Genomic DNA, 20191 nt, shown 5'->3' with positions numbered 1-20191 from the left:
CTTTCTGAAAATTCCTTACTCTTTCCTTATTATAGACAATAAGAATCATATGGCTTTATGTTCCTGAATCATATTAATCAAATGATATTCTGCTTTGAAACCACAACAAAAATTGATTTCTGTGGTTAGAAAACAACTAATTCAACAATGAGGTCACAATTTGGAAAAAAACTGCTGTGTTGAAATGAATGTTTCCAATTTATGAGGCCCAAATTGGAATCTCTTGCAGATGTAATGGCTTGAGTTCTCAAAAAGGGTGAAAACATATTTGACATGTTCTTAGAGACATGACCCAAATCTGTATCACATACACACTTACTTGTACAATGAAGCACACATTCAAACACTCACATACTCATGTGCATGTGTTTGATCAAGTGTGCACACAAGCGTGTACAAACACACATACACACACAACTATACATACTCGTACAATACCATGCATAGATATACACACATGCTCTTTCTCTCTATTTCTCTCTTTTTCTCCCCACCTTACACATGTATGCACATGTAGATATGCATTTATAAATACAATGAAATGTTCTCTTTTTTTAATATTTGAAACATTACAAGGGATCTTATTTTATTTTCCATGAAACTTATAAAACAAAGATATAATATCAAAGCTTGTAATCTTGTTATCAGTTACGACAAACATACCTCCCTTCCTCTCCCCTACGAAAACAGACAAAACAGGAAACCTTGCTCACAAAGGGTCAATAGAAGTAAATTATATTTCAATACAAAAACGAAAACCTGTACAAGATGGAGAAAGAGGAGGGAGATGGAAAGCAAAAGGAGTATACCTACTGATATTAATTTCAAATTTTAGCACAAAGCCAACAATTTTGGAGAAGGGGTTAAATCGATTACATCGATCCCAGTGCTTAACTGGTACTTATTTTATCGACTCCAAAAGGATGAAAAGCAAAGTCAACCTTGGCAGAATTTGAACTCAGAACAAAGATAAATGAAATTGCTGCTAAGCATTTTCTCTGGCATGCTAATGATTCTGCCAGCTCGGCTGCCTTACATAACTACTGACATGTTTTAAGAGACATGTCCCAAATCTGTATCACATATCTACTGATATTAAGATTACATACATCCTTATATACATGCATACATAAATACATACATAGTGGAGCTGTGACAATGTGAGGTGAAAACTGCAGTGGTTTAAAACCAACTAAAGAACAAGTAACCGAAATAAACACTACAGACATTCATGCATATGTACAAACACACACACACACACACACACACACATCACTATATACATTAATAATATGCATCTATGTATTAACAGATTATACAGTTGCATATTCAGATATATATATATATATACATATATATATATATATATATATATATATATACATATATATATATATATATATATATATATACATATATATATATATATATATATATATATATATACACAAATATATTAATACACTCAGGCCCTACATGTATTCATTTACATGCATTTAGATATACGCATGTATAAATATCATCAGTGATACAAGCACATACGATTACTCACACACACACACACTACATGCATACATGTATACATACATTCACACACACACGTGTATATTTGTGTATGTATGGGTGTATATGTGTGTGTATGTAATTCTATATATATATATATATATATATATATATATAGTTATATCTTCTCTTTCTCTCTCTCTCAATTTATCTATCTTTATGTATGTATATGCACACATGCGCACGTGTATGTGTGTGTATTTATTTATATATATATATATATATATATATATATATATATATGTAATATATGATTGTGAATCATAGAACAAATTTTTAAAAAATTAAGTAGGGAGTATTGAGTTTTTGGCACTCATATTAACTCAAATTAATATTCACACACACATACGCACACACACATATACACACACATGTACAGGTACATGTATATAGACTCACATGCACATAGATGCAATAAATACATGTACTTTCATGTGGTATTGTGTTTACTAGCCACACCCATAATTTGTAGCAGCAACAGCAACAGCAGCAGCAGTAGGGGAGGCACAACTCCAATTCCTCAGGCTTTCCTACCTTCCTACAACACCCCCCCCACTTCTTTAATGTAAGTTGTAAGACCGTTTTCTCCTATAGTTGGGGAAGGCAGAGCTGTGGTGAAAATTCCTACATTCAGCTGTATCCTAGAGGCTTCGGTCAGCTCCGCCTGCATTTGTCTGTTCCTTACTAGTTTCTTCATTGAGGGCTTGTACCTCTGGAGTTGTTGGTTTCTGTGACGGTCTCGAGTCCAAAGTAGGAGGAGTCATTTCAGTTGATGGTGTTGAACAAACTAGAAGAAAGACAAAAAAGAATAAAAAAAGGAAATATTAAAATAATCATGACAAAAATAATATCTATAACAGTAAGATTAACAACAATAATTGTTTCTAACATAGGCATCATGCTAAAAATTTGGAGGGAAGAAAATAGTCAATAACCATATTTGATGGCATCTAGCAGTGGTTCTCAACTGAGATACTTGGGGATCCATGTAAGATTTTGGTGTTAAAATTTAATGCACACGCATGACTAGGCACAGGGGTAGCTAGGTGTAAGCATGGCTGTGTGGTAAGAAGCTTGTTTTCCAACCACATGGTTCTGGATTCAGTCACACTGTGTGGCACCTTGGGCAAGTGTCTTCTACTATAGCCTTGGGCTGAGCAAAGCTTTGTGAGCGGATTTGGTGGATGGAAACTGAAAGAAGCCTGTCATATAAACATATGTCCATCTCTGTTAAGAGGTACACACACACACACACACACACACATATATATGTATATATATATATATATATATATATATATATATATATATATATATATATATATATATATATATATATAAATATATATATATATATATATACACATACACACACACACACACACACACAGACACACACACACATACACACATATATATTGCAGTTTGGCAAAAGAGATTCATAGTATAAGTACCAGGCTTACAAAAGAAATACTGAGATCAATTCATTCAACTAAAATTTCAAAGTAGTGTCCCACCATGACAGCCTAATGACTGAAACAAGTAAAAGATAAAAGATAACATATAATAAATCGGTTATACTTCTAAGCATAAGCACCCTTGTTGAGTCCTACGGACTCATAAGGGCCGGTTTTCCAGTTTCCACAGCATATATATATTTACCCACTGGATGGGATGCCAGTCTGCTGCAGGATTACTCATTTTTGCCAGCTGAGTGGAGTGGAGCAACGTGAAATGAAGTGCTTTGGTCAAAAGCACAAAGCATTGCCCAGCCCAGGAATTGAAACCACAATCTTATGATCATGAGTCCAACACCCTAACCGCTAGGCTACAAGCCCCCACAAGTTATACTTCTATAACACACAAAATATTTTAGCAATTAATTTTATACAGTTCCTAATCATATTCAATTATAAAACTGAACTACAAGTAAGTTGACCACCATCAATTCACCGCAGGGGAAGTTCACCACCATCAGTTCACCATGAAGAAAGTTCCCTATGAGGAAAGTCCACTGCAAGGAAAGCTTGCCAGGAAAATATATCCATAGTATTTCACCAATAATAGTTAAAATCTATTTTATTGAAAATAAAGAAAAAATATGGTGAATTGATGACAGTAAACTTTTTCTGCAATGAATTGATGATGGTAAGCTTACTGTACCTGATAAAACTGTTATAGGATTTTTTTAAACATTGAATGGTTATAAGGATCCACTTGAGTAAAATAGAAATCAAAGGAATCCATAGACAAAAAGAAAAAAAAAAATGGTTGAAAACCACTGGACTAGTACAATGCACTGTTTTCCCAAAAATGAGTCTTTAAAAACTTACCTTGGGTCCTATATGCGAAGATGGGCCTCCCCTAAGCTTTAATGCTCTAAAAACATTTTTTCCTAAATAAACATCCCTGAAATTGTTGTGATGGGCAGGGATGAGGGGGATATAATATTCCTGTTTGTTTTTTTAAGCCATCAAATATGGTATATCAACTCCTGTACTTGACCAGTAATTTATTTTAATTCTATCAACTTGAGAAGGATGAAAGGTATAGTTGACCTTGGTGGGATTCAAAATCAGAAAGTAGATTGCCTTAATTAAATAGCCCAAGGCATTTATCCAATGTTCTTATGATTCTGCCAATTCACTGCTCTTTTAAAAGTATGAAATGAAAAGTTGACCTTGAAGGGTTTGAACTCAACAACATTAATAGTAATTATTTCTTACATTGGCACTAATCCACGCAATTTTGGTAGATAAAGTTGTAAATTAAATCAAACATCAGTGCTTGAATAACATCCCATCCCATTCTGAAATCACAGTATGAAGGGAGATAACTAAATTCTGTATTTGCCAGCATATAAAAAGTGAGCCTGTTTAAAAATCACACCTATTTTACAATAATATTTTATGAAAAACACTTAGTGTTTTAATATGTTTCATCATAAATTTTGAGAAAGTGATTTTAAAGTGGAAATTGAGGAAAAACATCTGCTGTAGTGTAAGTATTTTTATATGTAATTATTTATGGGAAAGTTACATTCATATGTTGGCAGATACAGTAGTTCAAGTTCAAGTTCAAGATAGTTTTGTTTCTTGCTCTCCAATTTTGCTATCCAATCCCCAGCTCTTGGGTGTTTTTAGCAGAGTTCAATTCTGTTGTAAACATTCAAAGTTTCCATCCAATTTAAAAATTCCTCCCCACCCTCCATTTACCCTTTCAAATGTCTTTGGAACTTTCTTTGACTAAAAAAAAAAAAAAACAAGAATAAAAATAAATAAAGTAATTAAAATAAGGATTTATATCATTGGATTCATAGCAAAGTCATATATTTTGGGGAGGAAAGAGAAAGAAAAATTTGAGTCAATTTAACTGACTTAAACACTTATTTTATATAGTATTCTGTATATCTTAACCCTTTAGCACTTAAACCAGTCATATCCAACTCAGATATTCTACCAGCTTTATGTTCAAACCAGCCAGATCCAGCCTCTCACATCTATCATACAATGTTAATGTAAAATAATCATATCACTGAAATTTCAAAGCTATGACATAATGCTTGATTAATTCAAAACAGTGTAATGAATAAGAATCTGAATGCTAAAGGGTTAACATGGATATATTGCAGAAAACCTGCTATCTGTGATCCCAGTGATTTGTTAACCACTGATTTTCTATATCTGTAAACATGAAATTTGTCTAAGCGTGTGGTTGATACCTGCTACTGATGATACTCAAAGATGCAGAAATACCTGTTTAGCAATTCCACCTATACTTTTAGACACATATTGTTTTCTATTGATGTAATTCTGTCTCTCTTAACACTATAAGTCTGTATGAGATGCTTTCTCAAGATGAATAACACAGTTTAATGGCTTTCTACAGTATATCAACATTAAGTAAGATATACAGAATGCAAGTTTGAACTAATATTTCTGTCACAAATAACGAATTTATATTATATTCAGAACATAAATGTAGAAGCATCAAGAAATATGTAAATAAGTCATTTATATGGTGTATCTTAAAGCAAAAACAGCTATAAATATTGATTTCAAATATTGGCACAAAGCCAGCAATTTCAAGGAAGGGGTTAAGTTGATTACATCGATCTCAGCATTATGTTTATACTTATTTTATCAACCCTGAGAGGATAAAAAACAAAGTCGACCTCAATGGAATTTAAACTTAGAACGTGAAGACAGATGAAATGCTGCCACTAAGCATTTTTCCTGGAGTGTTAACAATTCCGACAGCAATAAATATTAGCTTATAATAAATATATTAGGTTAAAAATCCTGGGGTAGAAAAAGGTTGAACTTAGCAGGATTTAAAAATCAGAACATCAGAAAACATAACTAAATACTACAAATATTAAGTCTCAACACTTTACTTTGATAGCACTTCAGTCATGTTTGCAGAAGATTCATGGGTCAAGTCCTGTGGGCAACATCCAGCCTTTCCTCAATCCAAGGGTTTTAGCCCAATATATAACAAGTTATAATTTATAGCTGTAAACAAGGCAGCGAGCTGGCAGAATCATTAGCATGCCAGGCAAAATGCTTAAAAGCATTTCATTTGTCTTTAAGTTTTAAGTTCAAATTCTGCTGAGATCAACTTGGCTTTTCATCCTTTCAGGGTTGATAAAATAAGTACCAGATGAACACTGGGGTCGATGTAATTGACTTACCCACCTCCCTTGAACTTGCTGGTCTTGTGCCAAAATTTGAAACTATTGGGTTGTCCGGAAAGTTCGTGCCAATTTTTAAAGGAAAGAAAAAGGTCAATAAATACTTGCCATTACATTTTTAATCAACCAAATATGAACCATTTTGTTGCACAATGCGTCTCCATCTTTCCTTTAATTTGAAAATACCCTCTTACCAGAACTGAGGTGGTTTCATGGCAAATAAGTCGAAAGGTAAGCTACTATAAATTGGCACGAACTTTCCGGACAACCCAATATTAATTATAGCTGCATATAAGGCGGCGAGCTAACAGAATCATTAGCATGCCAGGCGAAATGCTCAGCAGTATTTTGTCCATCTTTATGTTCCAAACTCAAGTTCTGCCAAGGTTGACTTTGCTTTTCTTCCTTTTAAGGTTGATAATATAAGTATCAGCTGTGTGCTGAGGTTGATGTAATCAACTAGTCCCCTTCCCCAAAAATTACAGGCTTTGTGCTCATAGTAGAAAGGATTATTTATAGCTGTATTTGCTTCAAGACACACCATTAAAAGGCTTATTCCATATTATATATTGCAATTTGTAAGCAACTGTGTCATTGTTTGCAAGTTTCCAACAAGCCAAATAGCTGTTTCATTACTTTTCTGATGACAAGTGATAAGGGAGTGCATGTAATTTGATGCAGAACAAACATCACAAAAGACTTCATTCAAAATGTACTGATAATGTACTGATTCCACTGCCGGTATGTCTTTATTGTTTCCCCTTCTCCTACCAATGTAATAGGAAGTGAAGTATGCTGGAAGGATATTTGAACTTAGACTGTAAAGGGACTAAACCTAAATTCTTTGTGGTCCCAAAGAATCTGGCAGTCTATCTCAACCATGACAATGCCGACGCCAACGACGCTAACGACGCCGACGCCGCCGACGACGACCACCACCACCATCACCAAAACAACAACAACAACAACAACACAACCACATAACGATAGCAATAGGAACAATGAGATAACAACCAAATAACAATACAAGAACACCAACAACAATGTATGTAACAACAACAAAACAATAACGATACATTAGCAACAACAACAACAACAACAACAACAACAACAACAACAACAATAGTATAACAACAACAACAACACCAATGACACAACAACACTAACAACATTACAAAAACCATAATGGCAACAACACTAACACAATAACAACCATACAACAATAACAATACAACATTAGCAACCACAACACAACAATAACAACAGTAACACAATAACAACCATACAATAACAATAATAGCCATAACAACACAACAGCATCAGTGGTTTTTAATCTAAGATTTAATGTTATCCAATAGAAGCAGAAGCACAAGAATTTTATGGAGAAGTATATATATATGTTTTATTGTTTCTTTTATCTTTTATTTGTTTTAATCATGAGACTGTGGCCTGTGGTCATGCTGGGGCAACACCTTGAAGAAGTTTTAGTTGAATGTATCAACCCTGGTACTTATTGTGTTTTAAGCTTGTTGGTCATTCTGTTGGTCACTGGTCTCTTTTGCCTGTTGAACTGTTCAGTTACAGGGACATAAACACATCAACACTGGTTGTCAAGTAGTGGTGGTGTTGAGGGGGCCAAACACAGATACAAAGACACACACACACACACACACACACACACACGATAGGCTTCTTTCAGTTTCCTTCTACCAAATCCACTCACAAGGCTTTGGTTGGCTCAACACTATAGTAGAAGACATTTGCCCAAAGTACTGAGCAGTGGGACTGAACCTGAAACCATGTGGTTGGGAAGCAAGCTTCTTACCACATAGCATTTATTCTAAGTCTTCGCACCTGTGCCTCTCTATGTATATATATAATCAGAATTCTCTCAATACATTTCTGATACTTGTTTTATTTACACCAGAAGAACAAGAGATAAAGTCAACATCTTACAGTATTTAGTTATGTAAATGATGTAAGTGAATACTACAGCATATATCATTGGATGATCTACCAACTCTAGCATCCAATATTGTTTTCTCCCATAGACATTTTTTTATCCTTAGTCTGTATTGTGTTACCTGTACACTAATCTTTCAGTTCTATCTATGTCTGATTCTGGGTTGCAGATGTTTTTTTCCTGTTTCTTTGGACCACTTTTGACCAGAAATTCCTAGTCCTTTGCTCAACTTCCCTCATTTACTCGGGCTTCAGACTAGCATTTGAATGGTAATTGTCAGATAGAGATAACTGTTTAAGAGAGAGAGAGAGAGAGAGAGAGAGAGAGAGAGAGAAAGAGAGAGAGAGAGAGAGAGAGAGAGAGAGAGATGGGGGAGGAAAATGGATCCTAGTACTTGACTGGTGCTTTATTTGTGTCTATCTCAGAAGGATAAAAGGCAAGGTTGATCTTAGTGGGATTTGAACTCAGAGCAAAGACTCAGAATAAATGCTATAAATTATTTATTGTATGCTCTAATGATTCTGCCAATCACCTAGATAATCCATGTTAACAAAGCCACAGATTTTAGAGGGAGTGGTGGAATAAATGATTAAATTGATTCTAACTGTTGCTGTGTCAAATAATTGAAGACTGTGACAGATGGTGAAACACCGAGACCTATGCAACCAATGTATGTATGGGAAAAAAACTCCATGTAAAATGATAATAATTATAGCATACATATGGCCACATATATTTCCTAAAATCACACTAATATCATAAGAACTTTAATGCACACGATGTTAAAGTTAGTAACTTTTGTCTAGATAATGTTGCTTCTATGAAAATCCATTACTGGAAACATTCAGCTCACACTCAAACAGTCATCTTGCAATCATTATAATCAATTTTCCTATTTGCTCACGAGGACTTGCCTTTCCAAAGGGATGGTTTTTTTAGGCATCAGTTATACCATCTGAGAATATCAAGATTTATTACATAGGAGTTATAGCTAATGAACTTCAAGGAATACTACAAGTAATATACATAATTGCTGAGGTCTAGGAACAGGGAAAACTTCTCTTTTCTCACCTAATTTATCCGAAAGTTTAGGGTTCAAAGACACCATCGTTCTACTACAACTTGAAATTATTATAAACAGAGCTACTCCATATTTTAATGGATCAGGTATCAGTAGACTTTACCTATCTAAAAAGCCAGTGGTGTGTTGTGTCCTTGAGCAAGACACTTTATTTCACATTGTTTCACTCCACTCAACTCGCAAAAGTGTGTTGTACTTGTAATTCAAAGCGTTGGCCTTGTCAGATTCTGTGTCAAGCTGAATCTCCCTGCACATTAATATGCCACTTGCACATTAATTTCATAAGCAAGCTGTTCCATTGATTGGGTCAACTGAAACCCATGACATCATAACAGATGAAGTACCAGTTGGTACATGAGTACCAAGCCACATTAAATGTAATGCAGTCCTAGTTATTGCATCTAAAAATCAGTAATATAATATATCCTCTTATCTTTTCCTTTATAATCAAGTATAAAGCTACTCTTGAGCTTAGACCAGTCACGGGCAATTTTTTCAAGAAGTGCATGAGACATGGTTTGTCCTTTGGCAGGCTGCATTACTATAAAATTCAAGGTAGCTCTTCATTATGTGTGCCCTTCATGGGCCACATGTTGTCCATAGCTGACTTAAGCTGTGATGTTTTGCATTAAGTTACTTTTTCTGATTTAGACATAAGGCCAGCAGTTTTTGAGGAAAGAGGATTAGTTGATACTAATGACATCAATACTTTACTGATACTTTTATTTTGTTGACCCTGGAGGAATGAAAGGCAAAACTGATCTCAACAGGATTTAAACTCAAAATAAAATACTGTAAGGTATTTTTTTTTCTGGTGTTGTAATGATTCTACTAATCCATTACCTTAAAATACCATAATCATTTTATATGGATAAGTGATGCATGTATCTTATGTGTGTATGTGCAGGGTCAGATTAAGACCCGTAGAGGTGCTTCCATAGATGTGTAATCCAAAATATAAACTATAATAAACTATAAAATAAATTATTTTTCAAAATGAAGCAAAGCTGAAAGTAAGGTGGAAAATAAGGTTTAAGAGTTTTCTCCTACGTTTTCTTAATTGTGAAGTCTTTGATCAGATCCTCACTATGATGCCATAAACATTTTGAAATTATATTTCCAGTCATAAAAACCATTTCGAATATAATTTTAGCAAGTTTAAAGTGATTTCTTTTGTGCCATAAACCATTTACTATTTCTGCAGTGCTCTGCTTCCCTTGACACTCTAAGCATGTGCTTATTTTGCTTAATGGTTAATCCAGGACTCTGTGTGTGTGTGTGTGCACATGTGCAGGAGGCTATAAAAGGACTAAGTGTGGAGAAACTGTGTGAGGAGGACAAGGTTATCTATTTTATAAGGTCTGATATAAAGGATTGTGGGAATCATTTTAAGAATATGTAAATGATAAATTTCAAAAATTAATTGGATAAAAATTTAGGTTCCTAATTCCTAGTATGGCAAATATGAAAGGATTGTAATTTGTTTAGGCTAAAGTTTTAGTGACTAATTTGAAAATTGTAACATTGAAATTTGAAATTAGAGAATTAGAAATATTGTAGGTGTATACTATAAATATCTATCTTTAGAGAACCAGAAGTTTGTTCAATAGGAAGACCAAAAGTGCAACAAATATTTTCTATTAAATGTATGCAAATTTAATCAATTATATCTCTGTGAAGAGATGTACAAAATAGATGTATGAGCCAAGAAAGTTATTGAATGCAGTTCGAAGGTCACGGAGTGCACAAATAGAAGCACACATTCACACACACATTCACACACACATACACACACACACACACACACACACACACACACACACACACACACACACACACACACACACACACACACACACATGGACGTTTATAAATGAATAAATACAAATTGATACACGGTAAAGTGCATTTATTTCAAAGTCAAGGACAATGTGTGAATATAGGTGTGTGTGTGTGTGTGTGTGTGTGAGTATATATTTAGCAGAGCAATAAGTAGATTGCTGGAATTATAAACGGTTGGAATAAAGAGATTAAATGTAAACCAGACAATTTAGAAAGGAAATCAGACTTTGTCATGCAATATCATAATCACTGTTTTAGCATCTACTTTTCCATACTTGCATGGGTCAGAGAGAGTTTTTTGGAACACAAATTTTCAAAAGCTGGATGCCTTTCCTTTCACTGACTTTCATCTGCTTGTGTGGTAATGGCACTCACAACCATCAGACAAAGAGGCACAAACATACACACACAAGCACTAATACACATACACACACACACACACACACACACAAACACACACACTTGTATATGTGTGTGTGTGAGTATATATATATATATAATACATATATATATATATATATCATCATCATCATCATCATCATCATCGTTTAACGTCCGCTTTCCATGCTAGCATGGGTTGGACGATTTGACTGAGGACTGGTGCAACCGGATGGCAACACCAGGCTCCAGTCTGATTTGGCAGAGTTTCTACAGCTGGATGCCCTTCCTAACGCCAACCACTCAGAGAGTGTAGTGGGTGCTTTTACGTGTCACCATATATATATATATATATATATATATATGTGTAGTGTACTACGTACTTTTGGTATGTAAATTAGGGATTCCTTCATAGAGTAACTGCTGCATTTGTTGAATATATAAACAGTTTGGCAGCTTGTTTCACCGGAGATTGTCAAAATGATGTGGATGCCTCTGATGAGAAACCAGTAAGATTCGAAAATTGATTAAGGTTGTTCATCATTTTTTTTTTTTTTTTCAGTCTGCAGAGAAATGGCTAAAATTTGTCCTGTTTATATATCTATACCATATGTTACATAAATATATATTTATATGTACACACATACATATAATCACAAAAATATATTTATATACATATATATATATATACATTCATATATCTTTTATCTTTTACTTGTTTCAGTCATTAGACAGCAATAGTAGATGATGGTAACTTTCTCACCAGTTATATGCTATAACCAGGAATATACTACTGGACAAATTGAAGGTATATATATATATATTAGCAACTGACAAGTCCCTTAACCCCTCAAGGTTTGTTGGGGCACTGCAACCGTGCAGCATATCTAGAGCAAGAAAGCCTAGCGGAGACCATCCCCCTCCAGGCTAAACTCATTTTTGCCAGCTGAGTGGACTGGAGCAATGTTAATTGAAGTGTTTTACTCAAGAATACAACAGATCAACCAGTCTAGGGATTGAAGCCACAATCTTATGGCTGAGAATCCAACACTCTAACCACTAAGTGAGGCACCTCCACTTGTGGTACTCATTTCTAGAACTGAGTGGACTGGGGCAACATGAAGTGAAGTGTTTTGCTCAAGAACACAGCACATCACCTGGTCCGTCCCAGAATTGAAATCACAATCTTATGATCATGAGTCCAACACCCTAACCACTAAACCATGTGCTTCCATATATATATATATATATGTAGGAGAGAGAATAGTGATGTTGTAGGAGAGAAATGTGTTCGCATGGATGATGGTACGCTTGCATTAAATGAGGATGCAAAGAAAGAGGTCTGGAGATGCCACTACGATAGATTGCTTAATAAAGAGAATGAATGGGAGAAAGAGAGCCTGCCTTATGTCGACCCAATAGAGGGACCAGCTATCCGAGTTGATAGTACCAGGGTAGATAAAGCAATTAAGAGTATGAAGACCGGGAAAGCCCCCGGCCCATCAGGAATCACTGCAGAGATGCTCAAAATATCTGGCAGTGTTGGCTATAGCCTAGTCACCCGTATTACGAACCAGGTGATACACGAAGGAGTCATACCCTATGACTGGTGTAGCAGCATCATAGTCAACTGCTACAAAGGTAAAGGGGACGCTTTAGATACAAATAATTACAGAGGCATCAAGCTGTTAGATCAGGTTATGAAAATTACAGAGAGGGTCATAGCCCAACTAATTAGGGAGCGAATCAATTTAGATGAGATGCAGTTTGGGTTCGTGCCAGGTAAAAGCACTACTGATGCCTTATTTCTAGTGAGACAGTTGCAAGAGAAATACCTAGCCAAGGATAAACCTCTGTACCTGGCTTTCGTTGACATGGAGAAAGCCTTTGACAGGGTCCCCCGATCCCTTATCTGGTGGTCAATGAGGAAACTTGGGATAGAAGAATGGCTAGTGAGAGCTGTGCGAGCCATGTACAGAGATGCTGCCAGTAAGGTGAGGGTTGGAAATGAGTACAGCAATGAATTCCGGGTAGAGGTAGGGGTCCACCAAGGTTCCGTCCTCAGCCCCCTATTATTTACCATAGTCCTCCAGGCAATCACAGAGGAGTTCAAGACAGGTTGCCCCTGGGAGCTCCTCTATGCTGATGACCTTGCCCTAATTGCGGAGTCACTATCAGAACTAGAGGAGAAGTTTCAGGTGTGGAAGCAAGGTCTAGAATTGAAGGGCCTTAGAGTCAACCTAGCTAAAACCAAAATCCTAATAAGTAGGAAGGTAGATAAAACACAAACCCCTTCAGGTAGATGGCCCTGCTCAGTATGTAGAAAAGGAGTAGGTAGTAACTCTATAAGATGTACCCGGTGCAAGCTATGGACACATAAGAGGTGCAGCAACATCAAAGGCAGGTTAACTAGCAAGTTAGTTTTTGTTTGTGGCAGATGTTCAGGTGCAATAAAGACTGCAAACAAACAGGAAACAACTTCTATCTCATTCCAGGGTGAAAAACTAGAGGTAGTCGATAGCTTCCGCTATCTGGGCGACCAAGTTAGTAGTGGGGGTGGGTGCGCTGAAAGTGTAGCTGCTAGAATAAGAATAGCCTGGGCAAAGTTTAGAGAGCTCTTACCCCTGCTGGCGACAAAGGGACTCTCACTCAGAGTAAAAGGCAGACTGTATGACGCATGCGTACGAACAACCATGCTACATGGCAGTGAAACATGGGCTGTAACTGCTGAGGACATACGTAAGCTCGCAAGGAATGAAGCCAGTATGCTCCGTTGGATGTGTAATGTCAATGTGAATACCCGTCAGAGTGTAAGTATCTTGAGAGAAAAGCTGAACATTAGAAGCATCAGTTGTGGCGTGCAAGAGAGACGATTGCGCTGGTATGGACATGTGGTGAGAATGGATGAGGATAGCTGCGTGAAAAAGTGCCACACCCTAACAGTTGAGGGAACCCGTGGAAGAGGTAGGCCCAGGAAGACCTGGGCTGAGGTGGTGAGGCAAGACCTTCGTACATTGGGCCTCACCGAGGCGATGACTACGGACCGAGACCTTTGGAAATGGGCTGTGCGTGAGAAGACCCGGCAAGCCAAGTAAGATCGTTGCCAGTGCCCCTGGACTGGTTCTTGTGCGGGTGGCACATGAGATGCACCATTTTGAGCGTGGCCGTTGCCAGTACCGCCTGACTGGCTCCTGTAGGATTTTCGAGCGAGATCGTTGCCAGTGCCCCTGGACTGGCTTGTGCGGGTGGCACATAAAAGACACCATTTCGAGCGTGGCCGTTTTCGTGCGGGTGACACGTAAAAGCACCCACTACACTCTCTGAGTGGTTGGCGTTAGGAAGGGCATCCAGCTGTAGAAACTCTGCCAAATCAGACTGGAGCCTGGTGTTGCCATCCGGTTTCACCAGTCCTCAGTCAAATCGTCCAACCCATGCTAGCATGGAAAGCGGACGTTAAACGATGATGATGATGATGATGATGTATATATATATATATATATATATATATATTCACAGTTAAGTAGATAAAACTCAATGACTGCTTAGAATATATAATGGGAAGAAGATGACATATTTTAGTTAGTGCATGTTCTTTGGAGAGATAACTGTGAAAGCTTGTATGTTTACTTATTAAATTTAACTTATTAAATTAAGTTGATTAGAGGGTTGTTTTATTTTTAAATGATTTGCTATATTTTAGGAAATGTTAGTGTGGTGAAAAGAAAACCATCATCATCATCATCATCATCATTTAACGTCTGTTTTCCATGCTTGCATGGATTGGATGGTTTGACAGGAGCTGGCTGGCCAGGGAGCTGTCTAGACTCCAATTGTCTGTTGTGGCATGGTTTCTATGGTTGGGTGCCCTTTCTAATGCCAACCACTTTACAGAGTGTGCTGAGTGCTTTTTACATGCCTCTGGCATGAGTGCATTTATACAGTACTGACACAAGTACATTTTATGTGGAACTAGCACCTGTAAAAGACAAAGCTCTATGTATGGACAACAGTGATTTTACTTACACTAACAGTCAAATCGTTTTCCAACTATGGACAATGAAATATTTTGGAAGTTCTTTTTGCAGACATAATTCTTCTGCCATTTAAAACTTATTTCATCTTGTTCACATTAATACTCTTCAAAACATCAAGTTACCCTAACAAGGGGAGACCAACTGTAATATTCAAGCACTAATCATCAGTATATGCCAGCTAATCTTTTGTTTATACTATGAGTATCAGACCCTTTATGTATTATACATTTTAAACTTTTTATTAGATACTCTACATAACACTTTTTCTTTTTGTTGTGCCATACATATGTCCCTCCCTCTTCACTTAATTAGCCAGTATACTGAAATGTAGTGGCACTTGTAAATTAAATATTAACTTAAATTATATTAACAATTTTCAAAGTAGCACACATGCTTGTACATTGTGTTGTGTTCTGCACACTCAATATTTTCATTAACAACATTTTTACATGGCCAAATATATTCTCTCGCTCCTGTGATCAATGTACTAAAACCTATTACAATCTGCAATTTAAATTTTAGATTTAATATTGATCCAGTTTATATTGGCCACTAACACATATAAGTTTATACATCACTTGTATATCTCAGTAGATTAAATCAAGCAATCATTTCATCTACTACAATAACCATTTCTAAATTAACCTGACACTCTTATGGACACATTTCAATTATTCTTGACTAAATACATATTTTATTATTCCTTTCATCACCAGTAATATTTCCTCCAATATAATTCTACATATTATGAAACAAAACATTTAAAATAAACAATAATTTATTTTATTAGATAACCTTCTATCAATATATTAAATCCCATAACATCATAGCTTTCACAGATGTCCTCCTAAGAATATACCTCTACAAAAATATTATACACCCTTCCTATTATAATATATCACAAACAAACTGGCATTGAATTTTTATCCCTTGCTTATCATATCTTTTATCTTTTACTCGTTTTAGCCATCAGACTGCAGCCATGCTGGTCCACCATCTCGAAGAATTTTTTATTGAATAAATTGACCCCTGTACTTATTTTTCCTTTTAAGACTTGTATTTATTCTATTAGTCTCTTTTCCTGAACCACTAATTTATGGGGATGTAAATAGACCAACACCGGTTGTGAAGTAGTGGTGGGGGACAAACACAGACACACACACACACACACACACACACACACGATGGGCTTATTTCAGTTTCTGTCTACCAAATCCACTCACAATGCTTTGGTCAGCCTGAGGATACAGTAGAAGACACTTGCCCAAGGTGCCAAGCAATAGGACTGAACCTAGAACCATGTGGTTGGGAAGCAAGTTTCTTACAACATAGCAATGCCTGCATATAATATATATATATTGGGAATATATAGTCAGTACAAGGTGTTGATGTGGCTGCATGTATATTATTACAAGAGTTCATATAGAGATGAAGACTAAATTCAAGCACTATATATTAACTACATAAAAATATATTTTATTTACTGGTCGATGATGATTCATAATCAAAATGTAGAATCTAGTTGAATGAAGTAATCTATGCAAGAAAGTTCAGGGATAGGAAATATAGAAATAACAGCTAAGTGGTGGTTTTCAGTCATGTGGCATAGAGAAATAGACAGATATAACAATGATGTGAATGGCTCTAAGTCTAATTAGCTAAGAAGCGAAAAGCTGGGTTAGCAACCTGTTTTTATTAATGGAACGCTAGACATTCTAGAAACTACCAAGAGAAATGCACACACACACACACACACACACACACACACACACACACACACACACACACACACACACACACAACGGGCTTCATTCAGTTTCTGTCTACCATATCCACTCACAATGCTTTGGTTGGCCAAGGTGCAAGTAGAAGACACTTTCCCAAGGTGCAAGCAGTAAAACTGAACTCAGAACCATGTGGTTGGGAAGCAAGTTTCTTGCAACATAGCAATGCCTGCATCTAATATATATATATATATATATATATATATAAATAATATTTGGGTAAAAATTTTGTCATACTTGTGGTTTGTCAGACTATATCTATGAGTTTAGTTCTATCTGCAAATTGCTGAAAATAGCACATTGCTTTGGCTATTCATTCTTGTACACAGTGAAATGACAGTATGATTTAGTGAAGGACTTGTTTGAAATTATTACCTGATGAATCATACCCATTCTGCCTATAAATGTCATCAAGCGATCTCCCTTTATAACATCCAAAACATCAAAATTCACCTAGCAGGGCCACCTGACAATTTTTAATCAACAAATATCACTGGTTCTGCTGCCACATAAAAAACACTGGTGCTGATGGCATATACAAAATACTGAGCCCACTCTGTAAAGTGGTTGGTGTTAGGAAGGGCAGGCATCCAGCTGTAGAAACCAAACCAAAACAGACTACGGAACCCATGCCAGTTTGGAAAATGGACAATAAATGCTGCAATATGATAAGGCCTGATTTCTCTTTTAAATTACCTCAGTTTTACTCAATATTTTTATTCTAGCCTATTTATAATTCTTTCAATCTATTTACTGCTGTTCTAAATATTTATATAGACACATATACATATATTGCCCTTGATATATACACACATATACATACGTTGCCCTTGATATGCACTTTTGTGTATATTAATTTGCATTTATTTATTTATTTATTCATCCATTCATTTATGTGTGTTCATCATCTTGTGTATCTATTTGTGTTCTGCACAGCTGTAGAAGTGTGCCTTAAATTATTGTCAGTTTTGGTGCCTACACACACACACACACACACACACACACACACACACACACACACACACACACACACACACACACACACACACATTTGTACATCTGTTCACATAGCTACAACTGATTAATGTAGATTGAATGTCTGTGGATTTTTTTTGTTAGTCTTTTGACAAAAGTAACTAACGATATCATTGATTCTCTCATGATAAACACCAATAATATTTTATAACAACAACGCATCTGATGTGAGTATCTCCTCGATACTTCAGTTAAAGACTTGTACTTCTAATTCTCATATTTCTCATAATTCATGTACTTCTAATTCTCATATTTTCCAGTTTGATATCTGTTTCTGTGTGTGTGTGTGTGTGTGTAAGCAGGGAATCAATGTATGGAATAAAAGTACAATTATATAAAATCTTTATCAATATAACATACTTAACATGTATGTGTAGTTGAAAAGCCAGACACTACATTTTATGTCTGAGATAAATCCTTTTATATACGTATTAAGAAATATATATTCTTTTATTCTTTTTTTTATTCTTTTACTTGTTGCAGTTATTTGACTGCAGCCATGCTGGGGCACTACTTTGAGGAATGTTTTTCCAAAACAAATCGATCCCAATACCTGATTTTGTTTTTTAAAGCCTGGTACTCATTTTATCAGTTTCTTTTGCTGAATTGCTAAGCTATGGGGACATAAACTCACCAAAACTGGTTGTCAAGTAGTGGTGGGAGACAAACACAGGCATAAGTACACACACACACACACACGCACACACATGCACACATGTACACACATGCACATGCACACACATTGAACTTCTTTCAGTTTCTGTCTACCAAATCCACTCACAAAGCTTTGGTTGGCCTGAGACTATGGTAGAAGACACTTGCCCAAGGCGTAATGCAGGGGAACTGAACCCAGAACCATGTGGTTGGGAAGCAAACTTTTTACCACACACCCACACTTGCATCTATGTTAAGTATGTTATAGTAAGTCTTTATGATAGAGCTGTTTCTATTGCATAATTTGAATTTTATTCTGCTTGTGATACACTGATATATGTTTCTGAATTAACAGAAAATATTATGCATATACAATTAAATTTAAATTAATTGTTTTGTATTTTATATAATTGTATAATTTAACCTTTTGAGTTTCTTGAGGGAAAAATATATGCTTTTTCACTTCTTCATTTCTTGTTTCTCTCTTTTACATTTTTATCTTTTCAAAAAAAAAAAAAGGAAATGTATTATCTTCACTTTACATCAGGTGTGGGTGTGGCTGGGTGGGTAAGAAGTTTTCTTCCCAGTTGTGTGATCTTGGGTTCAGTCCCTCTGTGGTATACCTTGGAGAAGTGTCTTCTGCTATAGCCCTGGGCTGACCAAAACTTTGTGAATGGATTTAAAAGACAGAAACAGAAACCAGCTCATCATATATATGTATGTGTGTGTTTGTTTGTGTTTGTCTTCTTGACAGTTGGTGTTGGTTAATTTGCATCCCCATAACTTTGGAGTTTGGCAAAACAGACTGACAGAATAAGAACAAGGATCAATTTGTTAGACTGAAAAAATAAAACCCTTCAAGGTGGTGCCCCAGCATGGTCACAGTCCAATGACTGAAACAGATAAACAATTACCAATCACTCTTACAAGAATTAATTAACGTAACGGAAATTCAAAAGTATGGTGATAGTCATGAATCTACATGGAAAAATATCATATGTGTATGTCTGCATTGAACTCACCTTTAGGAAGCATACAACCACCACGCAATGGCTGATACGCAAAACAAAAAAAATGAAAAAAAGAAAATCAAGAAAGCAACTTAGAGGGGATTATTTCCATAACACCTGAATTCAAACTTTAGTAGATCTCCCTGGTCGTAGC

At 35.9% G+C, this 20191-nt stretch overlaps 1 protein-coding gene across 1 annotated transcript in view; it reads right to left on the bottom strand.

Moving 5' to 3' along the window:
• Positions 1 to 481: 481 nt before the first annotated feature.
• The window catches only part of LOC106870182 (uncharacterized), a 287792-nt gene continuing 268082 nt past the window's right edge, over positions 482 to 20191 (bottom strand). Inside the window, exon 8 of the mRNA XM_089358257.1 lies at positions 482 to 2350. Within this exon, the coding sequence (XP_089214383.1) occupies positions 2205 to 2350 (146 nt within the window). The 3' untranslated portion in view covers positions 482 to 2204. The remainder of the gene's footprint in view (positions 2351 to 20191) is intronic.

This window comes from Octopus bimaculoides, chromosome 10, assembly GCF_046866305.1.
Source record: "Octopus bimaculoides isolate indiv1 chromosome 10, ASM4686630v1, whole genome shotgun sequence".
NCBI lineage: Eukaryota > Metazoa > Mollusca > Cephalopoda > Octopoda > Octopodidae > Octopus > Octopus bimaculoides.
This window is presented reverse-complemented; position numbering and strand designations above follow the sequence as displayed.